This window comes from Chelon labrosus (assembly GCF_963514085.1).
Source record: "Chelon labrosus genome assembly, chromosome: 15".
NCBI classification, from domain to species: Eukaryota; Metazoa; Chordata; class Actinopteri; order Mugiliformes; family Mugilidae; genus Chelon; species Chelon labrosus.
Window position 1 is genome coordinate 21,658,599 of NC_140348.1, and position 26,212 is coordinate 21,684,810.

At 42.0% G+C, this 26,212-nt stretch overlaps 1 protein-coding gene across 1 annotated transcript in view; it reads left to right on the forward strand.

Annotated features, from left to right (window-relative positions):
* cdh23 (cadherin-related 23) overlaps positions 1 to 26,212 on the forward strand; it is a gene marked incomplete at its 5' end in the record, with an annotated part of 145,779 nt that overhangs the window by 41,262 nt on the left and 78,305 nt on the right. Inside the window, 3 exons of the mRNA XM_084561196.1 lie at positions 16,798 to 16,992; positions 17,098 to 17,226; positions 20,497 to 20,575. Coding sequence (XP_084417322.1) covers positions 16,798 to 16,992; positions 17,098 to 17,226; positions 20,497 to 20,575 — 403 coding nt within the window. The remainder of the gene's footprint in view (positions 1 to 16,797; positions 16,993 to 17,097; positions 17,227 to 20,496; positions 20,576 to 26,212) is intronic.

Below are 26,212 nucleotides of genomic sequence, written 5' to 3' on the forward strand. Positions count from 1 at the left end.
CCTCCCTTTTCTATCTAAGCTGATGGAGAAACTTGTTTTTTCCCAGCTTCAGGCCCACCTCCAACTGCACGCCATTGCTGAGAAATTTCAGTCAGGTTTTAGGTCCAGACACAGCACCGAGTCTGCACTGTTGAGGGTCCACAATGACATTCTTGTGGCTATGGACAAAAAAAGCTCAGTGGTCCTGGTGTTACTGGACCTGACTGCTGCATTTGACACAGTGGATTATGCCATTCTCATCTCCCGGCTTCAACACACTGTCGGCCTCCAGGGGGCGGTGCTAAATTGGTTCTCATCATATCTCACAAACAGGACTTTCTCAGTAATGCTAAATGACTTGTCATCGTCATCTACCCCTCTGTCAACTGGAGTGCCCCAAGGTTCCATTCTGGGGCCTATTCTGTTTGCACTGTACATGCTGCCACTTGGACAACTCATCACCAGTCACAACATCCAGTTCCATTTCTACGCCGACGACCTCCAGATCTACCTTCCAGTGATCCTGAGTGACCGTTCTGCACTGGAACCTCTTCATAACTGTCTTCAGGATATCAAAGATTGGCTCGCCCGGAACTTCCTTCATTTAAATGAAGGGAAAACTGAGTACATTCTTTTCAGCCCCGACTCAACACAACATTCACCCTGTTTCGATCCTGTAACACCCCAATTCGCTCCCTCGGTCAGAAACCTGGGCGTTATACTTGACAATGGCCTAAAATATGACAAACAGATTAATGCAGTGGTAAAGGCGAGTTTTTTCCATCTAAGACTCCTTGCAAAGGTCAAACCATTCCTGTCCCGACCTGACCTTGAAAAGGCTATTCACGCCTTCATCAGCTCGCGGATCGACTACTGCAATGCCCTTTATGCTGGGCTTAACCATTCTCTCCTCCAAAAGCTCCAACTTGTACAGAATGCAGCAGCACGCGTTCTCTCAGGCACCTCCAAACACTTACACATCACACCAGTCCTCTGTTCCCTTCACTGGCTCCCGGTGCGGTACAGGGTGGACTTCAAAGTCCTTTTAATTGTGTTTAAAGCCATTCATGGCTTGGCCCCAGCCTACCTTACTGAACTGGTAACCCTCTACAACCCAGTAAGGAATTTGCGCTCCGCAGATCACACCACCTTGATCATTCCTAGGTCCAACTACAAGGCTTTAGGGGGGCGGTCTTTTGCCGTCCTAGGCCCCAAACTGTGGAACGCTCTCCCAGCTCACATTCAATCCGCCAACAAGCTCACAACTTTTAGGTCAGAGTTAAAAACGCATTTATTCAGGCTGGCATTTCACACATAGCCACTAACTGGGACTGTTGCCCCCTTTATGTTATAGTCGCGTTCTAATTCTGTTTTAGTAGTATTGCTTTTATTCTTGTTTTTACGCTTGAATGCACTTTGTGCACCTTTGTGCGCTGCAGCTGTGTCTTAATTATGTTTTAGTAATATTGCTTTTGCTCTTGTTTTTACCCTGGAAAGCACCTTGTGCACCATTGGGTGCTGGAAGGTGCTATACAAATAAATATTGATTGATTGATTGATAACTAATACTGTTGATTAAAAGTACAAGATTAGAGGGTAAAAGGTCTATTTTACAGTATATTCAGCAAGTCATGAGGTTTTTTATTCTGTCTTTGTGGATAGGTCAATAGACTGAACACATGCACATCCGGTCAGACTCCTTGGCTTTGTGTTCGGATGTTTTTATGTTGTTTTTATGTGGAGATGTCATCATCTCCCAGAAGCAAGCAGGGAAATGGTGATAAAAAGTTATCGCAAAAGATCCCCACAGTGGGTGTAAAAGATGATGAGTTCCCTTATTTTGCCAAATTAACCATGATCCTAAGAGGACGTGGCTCTCACACTGTCTCCCCTCATCACTCCATACAGAAAACTACTGAAATGCTTTCAAAGGACATTTCAGATCAATAAACTGCAGACGGTTTAGTGGCTGTCCATGTCAAAGAACAGGAAAGCCTTCATGTCAGAAATATCACATGTAAACAAAAACTATTTGTCACAGCTTAAATTATCACACATTTTCAGCAGCCTCCCAGCAGATTCTTTAGCATCACTGACTTGTTTCAAGTGCAACGGCTGCCTGTAATAGATTTGAAAAAAACCCAAAAAGAATAGTTAATCAACCCTTCATCCAAGTCTAGACATCAAACACCGCTCTTTTTATTGTGGGTTATTCTCTACTTTGTATGTCTTTGTCTAAATCTCTTCCCTCTTCTTCACTTCATCTCTCCCGTCCGTGTTCGTTCCGGCTAATTGCCCAAACAGTGTTCCTCTCACTCCCAGCAAATTCAAATCCGATCACTCGTACTGCTGAGTGACTGCAAACACAGTCCAGCTGCCATAAAAAGCCTCTGCAACACTGTGTAAAATTACTGCTCAGTGTTGGATTATGGGGCTTTGTGATGTTGATCCAGCTGTGCACGTTTACAGGTGATGGCCCTCACTGTAATAATAAAGAGAGCACACAGCGCCTGGCTAATTGAACAAATGTACAGCACCAGTGTACATGATGCTAATGAAGCTGTACGTCTACTCTCCACATAACTGCGTGAACACTCAGAAACACAAATATAGATGCTGAGATACACAGAAATACATGGCACTCTCCACCCAGTCCCTGATTCCCCTGTGTCTTTAAAAGGAAGTGTGGGCTGATTAAAGTTTTTTGGGAAACTGCGGAAAAAGTGCGACAAAATAAATAAATAAAGCCAGTGTCTTGCCCCCCTAGGCAACAGCCGTTTATATGATAATCAGCCCTACTCTAATTTGCATTTAATTCTATCTTAAAAAAAAAAATGACTTCTTAAAAAATGCGATGAAGTGGAGAAGAACGGGGAAAATTATGTATGAGAACAAGATATTCTTTAGGAGGAAAAACAGGCTGTTATAATTTACCCATCATTCATCAGGAAATTATTTATCATTGATTTATGTCAATGTGACTTTTGGGTGTAACTTATTAACTATATGCTCGGTAAAAGTTTGCTTCCGTTACAGTTTTGATCCTTATTTTCAGGACACGTCTACTCTGACGCTGTAATGGCAGTATAGGACTGACGAGCCATTAGTCGGCCTCTATGATTATACAGTTACTTCTTAAAATGGCCTAAATAACATGAATGCATCTCCTTTTCAAAAACAGTGCAGATTCAACATCAGCTATTCAGTAAGTATGAAATAACAGGAATATTTCAACTTATCCTTCAGTATTGATTCCCATATTTATTGTAATCCTCAATTAGACTGGTCCATAAATACTGGCGCCCCGGTGTCTGTCATACATTTAAGATATTCAGCACTATAATCATTCTTCGATGTTCACATCTGATGTATTATTTTTTATGGTGATTCAGACACTGTGTTTGTGTGCAAATATCTCAGTAGTAGTTTGTTGTAACGTAAAAGTGCTCTGGTTTCCTTTACTCTCACCTGGCAGGATATTTTTCACAGTAAAAGTCCTGTAAAGAAATTAAGAGTTTCTGTCTTAAAGGACATAGAGCATAGACTGTATAAAGATGGATGACAGAACTGCTCCTCAAAAGTGAAGCCAAAGCAAGTAGAGCTCCCCCTGGTGGCTGGCTCCAGTATAGGTCATAAGCTCCACCCCTCCACATTAGTGGATGGGACTAAACACTAAAATACACTTCAAATACATTTTTTTTCAAGGATGGGAAGTACAGTGTATAATCCAACATTTCCTTGTAACTGGTGGAGGTAGAGCTGAGCGTATTATTAATTAAACGAAAACACGAGTGAGTCTGGAGGAAGTGTGGTCAGGTCATCGATATCGCAGCTCTGCGTGGCTCCACTCTCGGACCGTACTGTGCAGACTCAGGCTCCAGACTCGCAAGATGCCGCCTCCTGTATACCCGGGAAAATAGTGTCAGTTTAACCAATGTAAGGAAGTGGGGGGGGTGTTGTTCGTATTTATAAAGTCTATGACACAGCTTTTATTTTGAAAGGGTTCCAGGAAGTGTTGAGTTTGCAAATGGAAGTGGATCAAACAAGGCTTTGTACTGAAATATCAACAAGTGTACAAACAGCAGTAATTAGCCCGGTTCAAGGAAAGGCCTGCTCTGCCAACCTTCTGCAGTTGAGATAAATAAAGGCATTGGTCGACATCGGGAAAAAAAATAAAATAAAAATAACACTTTCAAACCTCTGGTTTATGTTAAGATTTAGTTGGAAACCTGAAGGTTGAGATGACAGAATATAAATATTTTGTGTGGCAGGTAATTCATTTTCAGAACCTTCCTGGAAATTGAGATGAATAAGAATTCAACTGAAAGAAATGTTGGTTGCAAAGAAACTCCACACACTGAAATAAATATGCATAGTAGCAGGAGATATCAAAAATTGATTTAATGTTTACACAATGAAATAACGGTTATCTACAAACTTTGGCATATTTCTAAAGACACTTGTTCCAGTCCTTAATCAGAACTGAAAGTTGATGGGCTTATTATAGTGATGTATAATGATCTATTAAATGACATGAGGTGTGGTGGTTAGTACTGATGCCTCACAGCAAGAAGGTTCAAGGGGTCAAGTCCATCGGCCGACTCGGGCCTTTCTGTGTGGAGTTTGCATCTTCTCCCTGCGTCTGCGTGGGTTCTCTCCGGATACTCCGGCTTCTTCCCACCGTCCGCTTATTATGCTAAATGGCGACTCTAAATTGTCCGTAAGTGTAAATGTGGTTGTCTGTCTCTGCGTTAGCCCTGCGATAGACTGGCGACCTGTCCAGGGTGTACCCCGCCTCTCGCCTGATGACAGCTGGGATAGGCTCCAGCCCCAAAGCGACCCTCTGAGGACAAGCAGTTACAGAAAATCAATGAATAAATGACATGAAGTGATGATGTTACTTTTGCTTCGTTTACTTACCTCATAAACAAGCTCTTTGCTGAGTACAGACCGTAGACTGTATATGAAAAACTAACGTAGCCACAGTGACAAGATTTGTGGACCTCCATTTTAAATTTCTGTCATTTGACAGTTATCTCTCTTCTTCCTTCTTTTCTCAGTCCAGCCATGCCTCCAAACATATCTCTTTTTGAACCCTTAAATATAGTTAAAGATGGAATTATTTCCAAATAGCACCAGCAGCACACTGATCATAGTGGATTTATCAAATAACACCCTAAATTTACTGGGTTAGTATTTCATGAGAGAAGTTGGGGATATTTGAGTGAGCCAAAAATCTTTTAGAAACAGCACCTTGCAACCATCGGTGCTACTTTACTTCACAGATTACTTTCACAGGGGCTTAATCTTCCCGATCTGGTGGCTATCCATCGTTTACATACCGTCTATGCTACAGACACCTTCGTGCTGATGTGCTTCTCTGTCTTTTTGTGTTGTCCACTATGCTTCTCTTTAACCCAAGCTTACCCTCACCAGTTACGTTGATGACACTCAATGAGTAATCTAACCCAATGGTGGAGAACAAGGCATGTGGGAGAGTGCTGCTCCCTGAATGTTTTGGGCACTGCTTTCCTAATAAAAATGTTCAACTTTGAAACATCCACGTCATTGTGCCTTCAGACATTTACACTTTGGCAAACTCCAAGGTCAGAGAAAGGTGTGAGGGAAGAGGCTGCAGCAGCAACTGTTAAACCATAGCTACAGGTCCTCTTCAAGTAAAGGCTGAAAATACACTTTTATTATGCTTAATTGATATGGATAACTTCCCTTAACAGGTAGAGGGAGTGTGCAGATCTTGCTGATGTGGCCTGTCCTTGTACCCTTCCCCTGAGATCAACCCATCTGTCTCCCTCTGGCTCTGTGGAGCCCTGCGGCATGCTGGGCCTGATTACCTTTACATTTAAACAAACAGCTCCGGCTCTTTGGAGGCAGTCAGCCATGAGCTCTGACAGGGAGGCTGGGATTAGGCACTTTCGGAAGAAGACTGATCAGGAGATAAAGATGTTATTTGCTTCACAGATAAACAGACCAGTCCATACATACAAACACACACATCCTTGTACTGCTCATGAGGACCCTCCATTGGCTGCAGTGACTCCCTGTATCCTTACCTCTTACTTTATCCATCAGATCTACCCGAGTCTTCACCCAAATATTAATCCTGACCTGTGTTAATTTAAATGCATTATTAACTAATGAGCCAGTAAAGATGTGAGTATGTGACAAAAAAAAAAATGCTCTTAGCAAGAATTCCTAATGCTAATGAGCTCAAATTTAAAGTTCGGGAACACATCATATAATGAATACATTACAGTGACACACAGACATATATATTCAGAGGCTGTCCTTGTCTCTTGAATGTGTCTCCTCTCGCTGTCTGCTGGTGTGGAATCATTTTGTTCGGCTGAGTGCTTCTCCAGAAAATCACTCAGCCAGGCCACGGAGTGGACCGAGAGGAAAGAGGTGCAAGAGCAAGATGGAATGAAAGGAGGTTATAATATGAGACATTTGTTGCCATCAGTTTCTGGTAGCGTACGCGGAGACCGGCTCCATAAAACTGCATGTATTGTATTATGTCTTCTTGACCAGTTTAACAGAAATTCATTGGGTGCAGGAGGTCAAATGAATTGCCAAGGGATGGCAAACTGTTGTTAGAAAAAAGGAAGAAGAAATTGACTGATTTGTGCGTCAGAGACATGTATTCAAACAACACTGCCGCTCCATAATGGTAGAGCCTCTCGGACAATTGGACCTGATTTTGGTCATCCTTGAAATCACCTTTTCTCAAAGTATTTTTGTAGAATTTCTTTTATTTATTTAATGATGCCACACGTCTGTCGGAAACTTTCTTAAACCCTGGTCCTGAATGAATGTTGAACACAGCTCTTGTTGTTCTGTGAAGCTTTACAAGGTATTAGTCTGATGTATAATAGGTAGATAGATCAGTTTACCTACTACAAAAGCCAAAAGAAAAGAAGACACACAAACTCCAACAAGCATAAGCATAATTATATAGTAACATACCCTGAAACAGTTTGGTTTAAATAGACATTTATTTAAAGTTATTCCTTTTTAGTAAAATTGAAACGACAGTCTGGCCACATGCTTATATTGTTAATTTGTTCAGACTAAAATTATGAAGGTCTGGTAATTCATGCCTGTTGAAAATTCATACTTAAGAGAATAATGATCGTTAGTAGTTTCCTCATTAATGGTGTATGATATTATTTCACCCACCCGCAACCATCTGCTTTTAATGAAAATGTTAATTTATTTTCTTTTGCCCTGACAGGCGGCTTTAACTTTAACTGCAGTCTACACATTTATTTTGTGCAATCTTAATTTACACCTATAACATACAACTCACAGTCAGACGTGCTCTGTATGGACCACTGGCTTATTGCACATTTAGTGAGTTGTGTGAGCATAGTGGGTGCTTGCACAGCTTCCATTCCTTAGTTTCGTAGAAAAATGCTCTCGTAACAATCTGTCTGCCAAGAATGCCTCATTCCTAGAAGTAGAGTTTAACACTGCCAGGCACTATTGCATGTCGTCAGAGAGGACGTCTGTCTCTTAGCTCAAACTGACACTCGGGCTGGCTGCCACCACCTAGGCTCCCCCACTGGGGCTGCTAAGATTGAAGGACTTCACGGCGTTGCTTTCTTACCTCCACCTCAGCCCCACGCACAGCGGCCATTAGGGTATCACAGGAACATACTGCTGCTCAGTGCCACTGGGAAATCACGGGCTATGAAGGAACCCCTGTCACAACATTTACCATGAGTGGAATTGTAATGGCAGACACATCTTTTTTTATGAGTAGTTCTGTCTCGTTGGTTTCTGGCTGTTATTGCTATGACATATTTAAAGTTGTTACTACCTCCCTTGAGCCTGCGGGCTCCCTTTGCCCCATGGTTGCATCAGGGCACATTTTTTAACATGTGTCTGTGCTAGAGGTGCTGCCTGTTGAGTAAAAAGCTAGGCTTCTCCACTGAACATTTGAATAGCTTCACTGTCAGGATGTTAGTGCACTGTCAGTTCTGGAGGTATTTTCTCACGGTCTCATTGGACATCACTGGCACATATGTAAACCTTGCCCTGTCCTTCAGCTTGTACACACATGCACACTACACAGGCTGTATAAACACAAAAAATACTATTCCACAGTATATCATAAGAATGTTAAGAATGTTTTGTTCGAGAGTTCAAACTGTTTCACAGTAAGCTAAACCACTCTCTGGCTTTTCAGCAGAGTATAAATCATTTTTGTATAATTTTCCCCATTTACTATTGAAACCTTGCAGATGAAGCGCACTTAGTCTTGTTTCAATACCCGTGAATTATTGATAAGCTAATTTCAAATGTGAAATATGGCTTTGTGTGTCACCTCTATGATTAATTTAAGTGCTCTTGTGATTCACCTGCTTCAGCATCTCTGCCAAAGCTGCACACTGTGAAATCATTACCAGCTCCCGGACCTCAACTATTTATAAGCTTGAGTCTGTGTTATATATCCATCATGTAGTTGTGCATTTGGTATACGTTCTTCATGAGTGTATATGGCATATCATAGAGATACGGGAGAAACAGGTGGGTCATCCACAAGGGCATCTATGAAACACTTGAGCTGAGCATCATGTGATGGGCAGTAACCTTGAGTCATATTAGCTTGGGGTGGTCCTGAACTGAGATAAAACATATTTTAATGGTTGGTTTTATACTGCAAAATATACCAATCAAGCATAACATTATGACCACATTCCTAATATTGTGTAGCTCTCATTTGTGCCTTCAAAACAGTTGTGACTCATCAGAGAATGGACATGGGCCTTCAGAGGGTGTCCTGTGGGTGTCTGGCAACCAAATGTTGTTAGTGGGGGTCTTTGGGTCCTATATCTTGAGAGGAGGAGCCTCTGTGGATCATCCCACAGATACTTGATCAGTTTGGGATCTAGTGAATTTGGAGGCCAGGTCAACACCTTGTGCTGTTCTTCATGGTTTCTGAGTTGTTCCTAAACCGTTGTTGTGTGTGTGCCTGTGTCAGGCTGCATCCTGCTGGGGATGGCTGCTGCCATCAAGGAGTGTCATTGCTATGGGGTGAGGGTGCCTGGTCTGGTCTAGGTGGACGCTACATGTCTAAGTAATATCCACATGAATGAATACCAGGTCCAAAAGTTTCTCAGCAGAACACTGAATTGTCACAAGATGGTCAATGTTATTTACTTCTCCGGTCAGTTGTTTTAATGTTGTGGCTGATCAGTGCATATATAAAAAAAGTTTAATAATAAGATGCTATAAGGTGTTTCCAGTTCTTACAAAGTTAGGTTCATCAATTAAACACATAAATGCATTAAGTGACCTGTTACATTATGTTAAAATAAACTTGCTCATAGTAAACCAGAAATATTTTTCCTTACCATAATATGTCATGGAGGAGACACGTGTTAACTCTAAAAGTTAACACGTGTCTCCTCCTTTGGATCAGCATAATACCAATGGCAGCGTGACAAGGCGCGACATGTGGGAGGCAGTGATGGAGAGACAGAGGTTGTGAGAGGCAGGAAGTGAAAGGGTGAGGAGAGCTGGTACAATCACATGCCTGCTGGGTTGGAAGCGGAGAGCAGACAGCTGGGGAGGAGCTGAGAACCTTGCGAGCAGTGTAGGTGTAATCATGGCTCTATTGTAGTGAACAGTTGGGCCTCTGGGGCTGTGAGCAGCAGGGGTCCAAGGCCCAGGCGCTGCCCCTTCAAATCACCATGTCTTTAACATTTCTGACAAAATAAGAACAAAGCATTGTACTGAGTAGTCTGTAGGTTTGCCTTGGCCTTTACCAGGGTAGACTGAAAGACGGACTTTTGGCTTTTTGGCTCGCATTACTTACTGAATCAACAGGGGGCGACTGTTTTTTATGGCCTGTAGTAGCTGTACTTAGTGGGTGAGCTGATCAGTTGGTCTGTTGGTTGGCCACTTGATCATCTAACATACTTCTTATTCCATAATCCAGTAGTGAACGACTCTAAGAATTCAAGTAAGGCTGATTTCAAGATTCATTTCATCAGAATTTTCTGCAGTTCACTCATATTCGATGGCCTTACAGCGTAGATTACCTGGGTGTGTTGAGCTGCTCAGGTTGGCTTGTCACTGTCAGCATTGACACCCACCAAAAGACCAGGTGTGTAGAAAGTGTTTGTGCTTGTGAAGAGAGTGATTCATTCAGGTTTCATGTAAATATATAAGCCCTACAACTCCTGTTTTACCCTGTCTGCACTTTATCCACTTTATTCATGCAGCCATGTTTACATCCTCTATGGACAAACATTTATAGCACATGGTTTTCATACATATTGTGTATTATAAAGTACAAATAAAGTTTTCTGACTCTGAACATTTGTAGGAGGGATTGGAATGAGTATGTGATGAACATTTGTGCTTCTGCCACCCAAAACAAATGCTTGTACTTCTTGCTTGATAAGAATTTAAGGCACAATCAATAGAACGCTGCAGTATTGAGCAGAGCAACACATTTTGCTTATCAATAATCTGTTGATTTGCCAATAAAATCTCAGGTTGAATACAGGACATTTTGTTAGCACAAAATCAATGATGTGTGTTATTATGAATATCATAGATAAGCCAATCCTTAACAAGTTTAGCGTTTACCCAAGGAGAGGTATGAATTAAAATGTATACTTTGGGTTGTTTCAGGTAATTGTTAGGAGTGATGGATTCATTTTCAGAAATGGACACATCCCATCCAGTATGTGCTAAGCAGATGAGTAGGAAGAATACTAACCAGCTGTGAGGGAACAGTGTTTATCCTCCACGCTGTTCATAAAATTCAAGCATTATGGCATAAAAGCTCTAGCTGATGGAGACCAATCTGTATTTCCTTAGAGAGAAGGCAAAGTGCAAAGTATAGGCATTACTTTTGCAATCTGTTCTTTTATGAGCAACAGTGACATCCTCCCAATGCAAGATTGGTAGGATGTCCTTATAAACCCTTGATATTTGCAGAGAAATGTTTTACAAAGTTCTCAGTACTTGTATTTTTGTGTAGTCTACATATTTCTATCTCTTGTGTTTGTGTATTTGTGTATTTGCACATTTGTTTAACACATCATACTCTAATTTGGGGCTTTTAGCTTCTTTACCTGAAGAATATAATTTGCCTTTACACTGCAGTTTAAATGAATTTGGCTTCGGTTCCACCAAAACAAGTGTGACACGTAAATTAATTAAAATAAGTTGTTGTTGTTGGGCAAAGCACTATCTCTCACCGTGGGGACTACTCTCTCAAGGACCTCCCAGAGGAGGGAGCCGACATTTAACCACTGGAATCCATTACACTTAGAGCCCCAGCCCTCAGTGGACTAGTTGCTGTCATCCGTCAAGGTCCCAGCTGGGCTGTGAAGTCCTTAGGTCTGTCCCGCCTGGAATCTCCAGGGCCCCAGACGGCTCCCTGGCAAGTGGAACTTGAATTTTGCCAACAGGATATAAGCCTTCCGCTGCGGTCTTCAACTCAGACAAAGCAGACAGCAGAGCAAACAGACTATAAAGCTGAGGCGTAGTTAAAAGCGAATGGGGACCCCCTTCTTTATTAGAAGTGTCTCATGGCTGTTAGTAACAGGCTTTCACTTTGATTTGCTCATATCTGTATCCTGGCTTTGGTTTCTCTTCTCACTGACTGTGTTCCTCTCAGTCTTTGGTTTGCTTTCAATCTCATTACATCTTGTAGTCATTATCTGTCTTATTTCTGACATTCTAGTTCCTCTTTTTTGTACTTGCTGTGTATTTTGGAAAGTAATCAGACCATTTCACTTTCAATTTTAATTTAAAGTGTTTCTTTCTCTCAAGCAAACCACACATGATACCCTGCCAAACAAAGATCACATCCATAGCAGATGTTGGCATTCAGTCTTATTCATTAGTCTTCCTGTGTTATCTGTTTAGTGTCCCCAAGTCTTTCTCAGAAATCCATCCTCTCTCTCTGGTAGGAATGCGTGGACCAGGGGTCTTCAGTTTACCTCTGACTGTTTTCACTGTGGTCTATTGTGGAGGCCACCAAAGGACATTCAGATTGCTCCTAAAACCATGCTGTAGGCAGGTTTTGTTTAAGGTTCTCCCTATATCCCAGAAAGGAATCCATAAGCATAGAATACTGCAAGCATTGTGATTTATAGGAACGGTGCTGGACTAACCCAGTGATAAATGGCTCTATGGTTTCCAATAGATGAGTACTGATATACAGTATGTATGGTGTAGAATGTGGTGTTCAGGCCTGAAAGTTGTCTCATCCAATGGGACAAATATTTTGTCTCACTGTTGTGTCCCATCTAGAGATGGCCAGGGCAAATGGATAGAAGATGTACAATGGTCTGACAGAATTTCAGAATTGGGTTGGTGGTAGCTTCATGGTAGACAAAGGGCAAAATAATACTATATACAGGAGCAACCATGGTAACCTAAGCCAAATCAACAAACCAAAACACTGAACCTTACTTGTATGTCTAACCAAAACTAGAAAAATTTTGTGAGCTGGCTGAAGGGCCAACTCACAAAATTCAGTGTATCCAGACTTTCACAATGGCGCTCACAACCCTCCAGGGAAGCTTCATTGATTCAGCAATTTCTTAAACTGGTCCATGGATTGGTGCCCCAACACAATCCTACTGAGAGTTTTCAGGCTTTTCTGGCTCTGTTCCTGTATGTACTGTAATATTTGGGATGTTTTTACACTAGTACAGTTTGTGCCTTCAATTCATGTGCAGGCTGAATATCAACAAAAGTCTTGTGTAATTCCAGTAGGACTCAATACTACTAGTATTTATTTTTGATTTTCACGACACATTTAGAAAAAGGTAATAAAATGCAAAAACAATTAGATAAAATAAAGTCTTAGTTAGGTTTACAACAAAACACAGGATCAGATGAATCTACCAAAATCAAATAAGCTCTCCCTTTAAATCTCTGTCTTTCTATATATCTGGGCAGCATGTGCCTCCTCCTCCTCCTCCTCCTCTTCCTCTTCCTCTTCTCCTTCCATATCGTAGCTCTCTGACGGAGAGGAGGGTGATTCCTGCAGTGCACTTCAGATAAGACTCAGCAGGGAACTCCCTTCATCCCTCTTCAACCGTCTCACCACCACTTGACATTCTTCCTCCCAAAGGAAATAACCCCCCATTTATTCAGACGCTACAAAGCACTGTCAAGACACATACTGTATGCAGGAATATGAGCCATTACTAACCAATTGGCTTTCAGTCTTGCGAAGGAATATTTAGTGACACATACCGTACAGTGACTCTCAACAAGCGTGCAAAGGTGTGTGGTATAGTGGCCACATGTCCTGTCATTCTTGCTGTAGTATTATTTTATTTATTTTTTTACTGTGTGTCTCATTTATGGAGAAGGGATTGGACAGTCTTATGGGTTAATAAAAATAGAGGAATTCACTGCCTTGTATTTTGCGCCTGGTCACCCACGCTGACTTCACAGGGGTCCAATCAATTGCCTGATGACAAGACTGCTGAGAGCCAATGGGAGGAACTAAAGGCCAAGTAGAAAGTAAATGGATGACGGCTCTTTGCTCATTGACTTATCATAGGGAGTTTTATTGGCTGTGCTTAGTATGAAAATGTGAGCATTTTGACCATCATAGACAAAGGGAAATTATGAAGACAAGAATAAATAATACGAGTACGTGGTGCAGTTCAAAGGGAGGGATTCCAAAGTCTAATAGCAGCTCAAATATGATCTCCACCTGCACACCGCTAAGCCTGCTAAGCTCTGAAGTACCACACTGGCACACTGACACATACTAGTGAGAGTTGGTCATCTGTGCTTCTCGGCTAAGCTTTGAACTGTTGCTGCTTGAACCGCTTTGAACGCCGTGCCTCTGTCAAATCTGAGAGATCAAAACGGGAGCCCGTGCATGTGTTTACATATCCAAATAAGAGTTGTCTGTGACATTATTTACTGAACCTTGTAGCGCTTGACACTGGGCGGTGTTAATGAGTTATTGTTTTAGCGGTTGCTGTGGAGAGAGAGATAGAAGCTGGCATGCTTTAGGGGCACATCCCAAACTCATGCACACACACTTCATCTTACCTAAAAGAAGTATACACACTCACCCGTTGCTCAACTATCAAACTCCCTACTTGACATCAAAGCAAAGTTGATAATGTAGACATCCATGCCAGACACACACACAGGTAGATAAATACACACGCACACAAACAAGTAACAGCAAGAATATTTAATTAATTCACCTAGAGTTTGTATGTTTTTCTCCATTTAATTCGTTCCTGTGCTCCGGTGTCGTGCTGCAGGCTGTGGGGTACCTTTAGAGGTCTTTCCAGTTTTCTCCTAAGCAGACAAGTTGACAAGCATAATAAATATATCAGAGAAATGCAGCTTAAATGTTTATTCAAATGCAGTTATTGTTTGTGGGGGAGTGGATTAGCACTTCACTCGGCAAGAATCGATGGGGTTTGTTGCGGTGGTGGATCTTCTCAGTGACCACAGCAGAGATTGGGGAAGCGACTGAGAGACTGTCAAGTCTAGTTGTTGTTTTAGTTGTTCCTATTTTTTATTTATTTTTTCCTGCAAGAGACATTTTACTTTGACAAGACGGGCTTCCTGCTAGCTTGTCTTCCTCTCTCACACTGCTAGGCACAGTGCTTTTCCTTTTTGTTATAGCAACAGCTCTACAAGAAACTGTTTTAACTTGAGACCCACTGTAAGACTAAACAGTCAAGAAATATCCTGATCAACAGTGGCAACAGCAAACCTGTTTTATTACTCAAATTTTCAGCAACATAATGGGGCATTCAGGAATGCAACTACATGTTGCTGCAAAGCAAACCATAACAACATGACGGGTCCACAATGCATTTCCAGTCTGCATTTATCAGTGGCTGGACAAACACAGCAAATGAATCGTCCTTTTGCGTCCTACACACCATCTACTCAGATGTCTTCTCTCTTTGGTGTCTTGCTGTGATTTCATTAAGAATTCTTGTTCAGTATTTATTAACGCCGACATCATCAGCTCATTTCTATTTGCCATGTGCAAAAAGAAGTGCAGAAATTACGTCGTCGACTTGACGGCATAATTACAGGGCGTCACAGACACAGCAAAGGCTCTGCATAGAGTCGGTGCAGAAGTACAAGTCAAGCTTTTGACATTTGTTACAAATTCCAAATGCATATACATATACAGTATCTGCAATCACTGTCTCATTCCACATGTTCACACTGTTTAAGCAAACATTTTTCTAGGCTCAGAGACTGTAGCACTAGCATGTTCACAAACACATGCAAATACACCTCCACACTCCCCTGATGGCAGTCCAAACAGACTGTGGGGTCAACTGCTCTCTTACTGTGTCACTTTAGCTTTGGCTCAGGTCCCAGCTCAGTTTAACACCATGACCTCCCCATGTGGTCACACTCCCCCCTGCAGTAAACAAGACCACACACTCTGGGCTGCATGCACAGGTGAGTGTGTGAGTAACGAAGACAGGGAGAGAGCTTGTGCCAGTGTTTCATTCCAACAGCATATCTGGATTCTTCCCATTCTCCTGCACAACCTTTTTTCTTGTATCTGCAGGCATTCACATTTCTTATTAATTGTGTGTGGCTGTTTTGAGATAAAATTCCAATTAATGAGGATGTTCCTCAAACTTATAGACAACACCTGGGATTCTGTTTTTTAATATGACCTTGTGTTTTTTTTTCCCCTTGCCAGGTATTGACGCTGGCTGACCAAGACAAACAAATCATATTTCGATGCTTTTTGATTCCCAAGGCAATTTTGGTGGGCAACACAGATAGGACAGGCTTATATTTATAGACTACAAAGTCCAATAAATGATTTTTGACAATAGGATATTCTTATGTCTTTGAAGTTGCATTGTTGCAGGAGTAAAATCTACTTTATCAGGGGAAGTCACAAAGTTGTAATAAACAGTGTTTATTCTGCCTAACTGAGATGCTATGAATTTGTCTCGTGTGTCCAAATTAAACTCTGCTGCCAGCTGGGTACAGCCACTCCTCTGAAAGTCTACACTCTGCACACGATGTGATGAGAAAGGTTCAGCACAAAATTAAAATAGAGTCATTATCTTTTCATCCCTGTGTCAGTAAAGGGTCCATTTGTAGTTTTTTTTTTTTTCAGGACCACTGTGGTTTCATCTGCATTTGAACCTTTTGAGCAGAAATCTTAACGAGACAGTCTCTTTAGAGAACGAACACATGATGCAGCATGGTCCAGTGGTTTATTAGGGAAACCGACATTTGTCTCATTATCTACAACATTGCTTCTCTGACACACAGCCCAGCTCGATACTATGGTCTTACAAACCTCAATAGATGTGAGAGTAAATGTTGATTGTATTTTAATTTGGAGGGACCCAGTAAACGCATGTTTGCTGTTGTTATCTGCAGTAAATGATGAGCACAACTGTGTGTGCTTTACCATTTGTCATTCGTGCATTCATCTCTGATTTTTCTATTTGGTTTTTTTATTTATCTGGACTGACCAAGAACACATTGCTATTTGCAGACATCATTTGTTGGAGTATCTTCAGGGGATGAATATGCACATTCACAGTAACATCCAGGACACTGTGTTCCAAAATTATTGCTAAATTAAATGTCGCCTGCAGCTCTCTGGTTAGATAAGTCTTCTCTGTAAACCAGATAAAGGACAGAAGGCCCTATCACACTCTCTACTTCTGCAGTAGCATTTATCTTGAGCATTACTAACTGGAGAAGTGGAAGGAAATGTTTTCTACCGTGTAATTCTGGTTTTTGCCAACACTCACTGCTGTGTGTGTCTGTTTCAATGTTTTACAGAATACACCAGTGGGCAGATCAGTATTTATGGTGAACGCTACAGATCCAGACCAGGGAACTGGAGGCAGTGTTCTCTTCTCCTTCCAGCCGCCTTCTCCCTTCTTCGCTATTGATGGGGCCCGAGGCACCGTCACCGTCGTCAGAGCTCTGGACTATGAGATAACGTCAGCTTACCAACTCACTGTCAACGCAACGGTCAGTACACATGCGTCGTCTGTGTTAGAAAACACCCAGTGCTCTCAGTCATCAGTCAAATCAGTGCTCATGCATATACTGGAGCTTTGCTTTTGTTTCTGTTAGGATCAAGACAAAGCGAGACCTCTGTCCCGGCTTGCCAACTTAGCTATCACCATCACCGATGTCCAAGATATGGATCCCATTTTCACCAATCTGCCCTACAGCACCAACATAGAGGAAGACGTTCCCCTTGTGAGTAATGCAATCTCACTTGATATCTCGCCTCGCACTCTTCATGAAGCTTTTATGTGAAACCCTGTAATCTGTCCGTTTATTTATTTCTATCCTTCACTGTTGCCAACGTAATCCGCTTACCTCTCACCTCATCGCTCATCTCTTGCCCCACCTGTCTCGTGTCCATTCTACTCTTTGATTATTCAGGAGCTGTATGGAGCAGGTGCAAGAGAAATACTGTTAAAAAAAAGAAAGACCTGAGTTATTATCAGGGCAGGGTATCTCACCTCTCATCCTCCCTCCTGGGCTTCCCCTTTAGGGACACACACACACACCCAAACTCAACCCAAGGTTTCCTACATACAGCACTGCAGGTGTTGTAGACTGTAATTACTGTGAGAGATTTACAGTCCTACCTCAGGGATGTGAGGCCTCTACCAAAGGTCACCGGGCCTATAGGATTTATGCCATCTCATGGGCTCATACTGTTGCATGAAGTATGAAGTCTGCGTTTAGCATGGAGTACTAAGCAGTGGGGTCGCTCCATGACCTTAGCTTCTTTGTTTTTATTGCAAGAGGGTTTATAATGGGTATCTAATACTCTAAATGTCCATTTCCTTGTAGGCCGTTATGTTCACTCCCCTGACTCGACTCCTAAACTCAGTTCCCAGGTGGCTAATGGTCCAGCTATTGATGTTTCCACTTGTAGAGAGGGAATTATACACAAGGGCATAATACTGTCTCTCCTTATTTCTGTTTCTCACTCTCTCTATAAGTTTGCGCTCTGTCTCTCACCCAAACCAGCCCCCCGACTCGCACATCCGCCCGCACATTCCCCTCGTCCGCAGCCTGCACGCACTGTAGTAGAAATGTCAAGTGCTACATTTGCATGCATATTAACGGGGCATGACGGAGTCGACGCCCGGTGTCGCCCTGACTCTCTGATTCATCAACTGTCACCAGGAAGGTCACAACAGGAGGAGGAGGAGGAGGAAAGAAGAGCTGGGGGAGGTGTGAGGGTATGAGAGTGAATGAGATGTCGGAGTGGGAATGAGGAAAAAAAAAAGGTGAAAGTAGAGAGGAAAAAGCAATGTGCAGCTTTAAATGAGGCAATTAAAAGAAGAGAGGAAAAAGGTGTTACTTTGGATCACAAAGTTGACATTGGTGATTGGCTTCCAGATGTCTCAGTACAGCTGTGTAGTGTTAATCCTCAGTAATACTGTCTTGGGGTGCTATAGCTTTTGCCTCTAACAGTAGGGGGCAGTGTACAGTCTGTGATAGCTCCAGTAGCTGCTGTTTGTGGCATTTTGTATGGACTGACCTCAACGTTTTTAGAAGTGAAACAGCAAGGTCAGCACCTGATGGCTTACTGCTTGTCATTTGTTCTCTTCGAGCTTTGGTTGCGTTTTTGTTGTTGCACTGGCAAAAATCATTTCTGTCTCCTTAAAATTATGTTGTGTGGTTATAATAAATAATAATAAATAAGCAGGGTCATGTACAGTTTTCTCCTCTTTCTTCCTTTGAACCATGTCGTGACAAATCCTATTACAATGAGAATGGGAGACGAGATCAAAGAGAATGCGCAAGTCTGAAATCTGTTACCGAGCCCTTCTGACCCCATGCAGACACAGCCGGGATTACAGCAGCGCTTAAAGTGAGACACAGAAATACAGGCCAGCAGTGTCGCGGTGATCGCCATGCACACCTCCAGTGACCTCATGTGGTATTCTAACAGGCATGTGTCCTTTCGATTATGCAGTGTTTGGTGGTGATAAGCCGAGGGCGTACAGTGACAGAACGAGTGTCAACTGTTCTCAAGGCCTATGACATTTATACGTAGGGATATCAAACTTGGATCCCTGTCATAGGTCATTTCTCAAAGGTGCGAGTGCACACGCTCAACACAACCCCCACTGTGTCTGCCTCTTCCTCCTTCAAACCCTTTTATGTTTTTGGGCCGATCAAACCGCCATCCAGGGAAAAGTTTGACAAAGACGAAATGTGTTTTTTTTTTTTGTTTTTCGGCTGAAATCACAGGGCAAGGTTTTTAGCTGTTATAGCCATGAATCTATGTTTGGACTGACGTCTAGGCCCCTTCTAGGACAAACACAATTTGGCTGTCAAATCAATGAGGAGAAGGAGAGAAAAGGAGAATGGGTTGGGGGCTAATGCACTGTATAGCTAGAAATGAAAGGATGAAGAGGAGGAGAAGCGGGTTGGGGAAATGTGTTTGTGTATGTGTGTGCTGGTGTGTGTCTGTGTGCAGGAGTGGAGGGATTGTATCTTTGACGGTTGATTGAGCATATTCCACTTGTGTGGACAGCTCGAGAATATTGCTCATATTACTTCAGCATCACTTCTCCTCACTCACTTTCCCTGTCTCTTATTTCTCTCTCTCGGCCCGTCCCGACATCTTTCATGTTTGCGTGTGTGTGTGTTTCCCTCTCGGCCCGTGAACAGTGTGAATCGGTCTCTCTAAAAGGCTTGTAATTGATTCCGCTGTAATTGGTCAATGACAGGAGATGCTTTGGCAGAAATGGAGCATAAACACGTCTTAGACACAATTTGCAGGATCAATGGGAGGCAGCCTGCTTGGATGTGAGTGAGAGGGCTAAAGGGGGTGTGAGGGAGGGACGGGGAGGGAAAGAAGGAAGGAAAGTGGGAAGTAAGGGAGGGTCTTTCAGTCTCTCACTACGGCACCGGGGTTTTTAAGTATCACCACCGTGTCTGATTGAGGCACGAAAGCTGAGAAAGCTCAGTGGATCAAAGACTTTTCAAATGGCTTTTTCTCTTTCTTTTTCATTTTTTTTTTTCAACTGTCATACTTTTTTTTTTTTTAGCAGCAGAATCATTGGCACAGCGGGGGAGTTTTGAAACAATGAAAGGAGAAATAAACCCTAATGAAATGCTAATAACACACTTAAAAAAAAAATTTAAAAAAGTTTGTCATTTGCCTGCCGAGATGCTTTTTGACTTTTGTTGCGATATATTTCCGTTTTTTCATTTCCAAATCTGAAGAGTGTCTTTGTGAGAGAATAGTGGTAATGTATGTTTTTTTTACTGGATATAGCTAAGAATAGTGTTTATCAGAGATGATGTTTGGTTACAGATGTCAGGTCACAAAATCATGCAATGCAATATTATTTTATTTGCCACTGGGATTTTTTTTGTCATTGACAACCCGTCAGATTAAAGTTGAAACTACTATAGAAACGGCAAAACAAAAATATGTCTGTGAAGATTACATGCAACCTATACACTGTTTTTTTTGTGTGTGTGTTTCTGCAGGGATACGAAGTGCGCAAGATAACAGCCATTGACCAGGATCTTGGCCGACCAAGAGGAATCGGCTACACCATCATCTCAGGTCTGAGTCACATAATCAATCAGACATCCACGGCACAGAGAGGGGAATCGATCACCCCTTATCATAATTCCGCAGCAATAATAGACAAGTCTCATCAAGCACAACAGTCAATAACAGCAGAGAGCAGGTCTGGCCGTAAGCGGTTATTAATCACTGTTTTGGTGCAGTTGTGCAGAAGTCAGCCTTCATTTAGTGTTATCATTCTCAAGTTGGCTTGTACCATCAAAACAGGATTATGATTTGTCAGTGACAAATTTTACCTGCGGCAGAAGACAGTGATGTCAGAATTTTCTGTGTTTTTTGTTTTCCCCCGTCTACTCCTGTTGGTTAGATTGTTTTTTTTTAGATATGTCAGAAGAACAATTTGTGTAAAATGGACTGAGATGAAGTGTCTAAGCAAATGATCGCCACAGCTTCTTTCTAAGATCCCTAACTTGTGTTGGTGTTGCTGTATCTTAGAGTTTGGCTTTTTAAGGAGACATTTGGAAGCTACAGTTTGCATGGCGCTGATAAGGCTGTAGCAGTGATCCTGCTTTAACACTCCTGAATTCGGTTTTCTCACCTCTGCCAAGGATATAATGTTTATGCCTGCAAGTTACCTTGTGCATGTGTCTGCCAGGAAGATATCTCAAAAACTCCTGAACAGACTTTTATAAAACTTGGTGGACAGATTGACCTTGGAGGAAGGAACTCTAAGTTAGATTCTGGTGTTGATCCATCTGTGGAATTCCCACTATTAGACAAGTATTTTGTTGTCAAGCCTTATTTGGGATTAATTACGTGTAATCGCATAAAAATGATTCTGAGACATTTGGTAAGTTTATAGGATGAACAAATCATTTTAACGACTCAAGAGATGATGATTTTGGAAGATTAACAGAAAGCGAGAAAAGCTTGGAGCCACGGTGGTGGTATTGTGTTTGTCCTTGAATATCTGTCCACGCTCTACCTTAAAGTTTATGCAGAACTCCATGGATTTATTGTATGAAACTTGCTGATGATTTATCTTGTTAGTTGAGTGGCATGGTGTTATTAGTTTTACTAGGTAGCATTCCTCATTAACCCTTCAAAACCAAATGTGCTGCTGGCGGCTCGTTTACACAAGCGCACTATGGATTACCATAATTATGTCAAGGTTTGTGCCATCAGAAAACTTCCAACGGTTTCTGAAAGCTGAGATGTTTCACGGTAACTTCACTTGTGCCTCTCGCCGAAAATTATTACAGTCTCATAACATGAAGTAAATTATAGATAAGTGTCAGATATTGAAAGTTGCAGGAAAAATGGGCTAAAGCACTTACTCACAGGACATTTTCTGACACTTTTAAAGTCAAAATAAGCAAGTAGACATTTTGAGGCTTAGGTGTTAAAGGTGTAACCTCTTCCTCTGAGATTGTCCCAGACAAAGAAATTGAACTAGGTTGGACTAGAACTTGCGTGGGACCTACAGACGATGTATGTGGCCACATTGAATTAAGTAAAGCTATAATGTTAAGAAGCTACATCAAGCATATAGAGTGAAATTAACTGTAAAGGAATAAATGAATTTTACATGAAATATTGCGATTATTATTAGATTAAGACCCAAAACTCAGATTAATGTGACTGTCGCCGTGGCAACACCTTCACCCGATTATCTCACAGTACATTTGCAATGCAGCAAGCATAACTCAACACGTCCCAGCAACATGACAGTCTTCTAAATTACTCCTGCTTCAACATCTATGTTGCACCATCTGGTTTCTTAGTGTTATAACTGTAAGGCTTCTTTTTAATTGAGGTGGTAATATGTTATTTCAGGGTTGCCACATCTTTCTTGGCGTTAAGCTGACTGTCTAATAAATCCTTAATTAATTTGTATTAATTATCACTCTGTGTGCTTTGAGTGCATTAAGGCCTCTAAATGTATTTTAGACATATACGCCTCTTGCCAGAATCAACCCTATGCTCTATCTGAGAAGTTCTTCATTGATCCCTTCGCCTTCTGTTTGTTGTAGTCAACAGATAATCAGGATATTGGCTGCAACGCATTTCTGTAAGATGTAGCCCTCTCTTTGCTTAACTCTCCTAGTAAACTCCATATTTCTATTAAGATAAAAAAAATACCAACACTTTTGACTCTGGGGGTCTATGCACTGCTGTAATACCTCTGTAATACCCCCTTAGGGTGTTTATTTAAACCGCAATCAGTGTTTCAGTCCTGAAGGCCGGACAATCCCCGGAAGATCCTTCAGGACTGAAACATTGATCTGTGTGGTGAAAATAAACACCCATCGGGAGGATTACAGATGTCTGGGGCCTGTATCCTTTAAACTCCGCTTGGCCCCTGTTGAGCCCAGAATGGCCAGGATGGAAGGACATCGGTGCTTCCAGTGTTGCCAGCTGGCTGATAAGGGCTGGCACTGCTTGATAAGCCTGGCACATCATGGGAATTTTTGGGTGATGAAGATATTCATTGTTCTGCCATCTGCTGAGTCACTGCATGACCTCACAACTGAAAGAAGGAATTTGACCCTCCGGGCGTGCACGCATGTTCACAGTCATGTATTATTTGTGTGTGTGTGTGTGTGTGTGCTTTAATGCATATGGCCACTTGACTGTTGTTCACTCAGGACAGAGAGTCCACTTCTTCACTGAACACACCATAAAGCCTCTGCTCCTATTCAGTGCACACACCTACTCAGTCTTACTTACATCTGCTGCCACATGTTGTATTGTTGTGTGTGTTGTGTTTGTTGCAAAGTTGAAGGGCTGAGTTAAGCTCTAGAGGAGAGGAGCATTAAAAAGACATTAATTAGGCGATGCGATGTACTCCCAGTCGTAGCAAAATCAAGAGTTATAGCACCGCACTAAACCCTTATGGAGATGGAGTCTGTAGGCTTGATAAAATCATTATAAGTTTGATAGATAATGGAAGTTGAAGGGTGATGCAGTGCTAGGAGATAAAGGTGGAAGGGTAATGTTGTCACACTCATTTTGTATGCATGTGCGCACGCGTGTGTTCTGCGCGCTCGTAAACGCGTACTTGCGCATATGCCTCCGTCTATCAAGGCCCATGTGTTCTGCTGCAGTCAGATTAGTGCGAGGGCGTGCTTGTTTGCAGACTTAAGTGTGACTCCGCATGACGCCTTTCTCGCCTCTCCGCTCCTCGCCCCGAGTGTCCTCCGAGAACGCCGCTCACCCCTGCGGGACTCGTCTCATTAGTTCAGTAATTAAGATAAACGAGGTTTTAATTGCAGTTGTGATTCACGCTAATGATTGTGGGACTCAAGATGAGGATTTCCTCTCCCTCCTCCAATCAGAGAGTGGATCTGGGATTTGATGTGTACAAGAGATAGCCTCACAGCAGCACTCTTCCTCCAGTGTTGCAGTTGTTGTTGTTGTTTGTTGTGATGGTGGATAGTGGGGATGGGGGGGTTGTGGAGCTAAATCCCTGGCTCACGGTTTATGATTTATCCCTTGTTGTACCTCTGACCCACTGGTCTCATTATATATTAGACGCTCCAACCAGCCTGAACTGCTATATTTTTGCTTTAAACAAGATTGTGTTTCTGGATTTAACAATAACAGATACCCCACCACCACCACTGTTAATGAAAGTAATGTTTTTAATCCATGTCCATAGTGGTTGCTGTCTTAAACAAACACATATAAATACATACACAGTTTGCTCGTAACACACATTTAGCTTTACTAAGTAGAACTTGTTCTCTTCAATCTAGCTGTGTGCTGGTAAAATCAGACTAAAGTACAGACTTGCTTGTGAAATGATATTTATTTAAGGACCTAATGATCATCGCTGTAAATGCTGCTCGGATTGCTAAATTGCACAAATAAATCCTACTTACAGTGGCATTCGCATGTGCATAACTTAGCGATGCTGACCCCTGCATGTCTCAGTGGGCATTCACGGCACAGTTATCAAAGTCTAAAATCCTGCCTAAAAGCCTCACCTCCTACATATGTGATGTGTCTGCAAAGCAGTTCGACACAACAAACGAGTAATGCATTTAATTTGTCAGTTATCATGCTAGTATGCTCTCAGTTGCTGAGAGGCACGCTGGAAAACTGAAATTAAATCACGGGTCGGAGAGATTCTTGTGATTAATGTGTTTGTAATTTCTGCAAGATTTTTTATTTGGGAAAGCTGTGCAGAGTCACTGACAAATCCTTATTGATCAGATAAAAGTTATGGGGGTGCTCTGGCAGTAATAGCTAGCTCTCTCCTGGCGCTAGTAATATTTAGCCAAACATCTGACATGTTGTAAAATCCAAATGCACTTCCACTGATCTGAAGCTCTCACCTAAAAAAAAATAAAATAAAAAATTACACAGCATTTCCTCTTATCTGAGATAAAATGTGCAAATTGAGATCTGCGTTCCATTTTAAGTCTGTCTAATTTTGCTACTGGCAATATTATGTTAAGTGAGGCTTTTTAGGGTTGCTCTTAATGTCCATAAACGTCCTGTTTAAAAAAGAATAATTTGTTCTAGGCTCATGCTGATAATTGGAACATTAGGAGATGCAGGGAGAATAGCAGGAGAATTCACTAGGTGTTCACAGATCTCCTTTGAGGTAGCAGCCATGTGGAAACTAATATCTGCTTGCTCAGTTTCACCGGTTGCTACGACTCCAGTTACTGTCAGGAATATTAAATGGCCTTTTCTTCCACTTACAGTTCCACTCTTACACCATCATGATCTCAGTTTTGACTTGTTAGATTTTTGCATCTGTCCAAATTAAGCATTTCGCATTTTTGTTCGGATGTGTCTGATGAATCTTTTAGGAAGAGATGGCATTAGTTTTATTTTATTTAGTCAATAATCAGATGAGTTTTTGCATGTAATGCGGAAGAGTCAGAAAATCAACATGCTGAGACACATTTTTAGAAAAGGATGAATAGGCACCTGGCGTTTCTAACAAAAAACTATTTCAGCAATGAGCTTTCATTCACATCCACGGCGTATTACACCATAGCTTTTGGCCAGCAGCTCCAGCGACAAACAATCCCAAAACGTCAGCCATTATCCACTCAAACCCATCCCCAAGGACAACCAAGGAAGGAGCACAGACAACACTGGTCAGTCTCACTGACACCAACGACCTAAGGCACTGGCGCGCCAAAACCCAGATGGACTCACTCTGGCACAGTGTCCACACGATACGTGCTCATGTGAGGATGTCTGCACACGTACACAACAGGACACAGAAGAAGAAAAGAAGAGAAAGCAATCCAAGCAACATACAAAACATAAAAATACCCAGTATTAGCCCACTGGATGTTCACTTTACCTTTCTAAAAAATAACTTTCTTGCTATCTGTGCTTGCTATTACAGTGTTAGAGGCCAGCACGTCTTGTCCAAGCTCAGTGCTGTCTGTTAGGATAAGAGTTAAGCGTGTGTAAAGTTTTTGTGGCCTCTCCACTGTGCTGTAATGATAGTGTAAGAATAAGCAGAATAAAAGTCAGCCTAGCGTCTCACAGAATGAAAGGACATCCCCCAAGCCTTTCATATCAGCCTCTTGTTTATCTGTATGCGCTCGGTTCTATCGCTTTTGTCACACGCGAGCACAACTAATCCCATCCTAAGCTCCTTCCATCTCTAGCCTTTACTTTCCTTTTTACAGAATCTGGCCT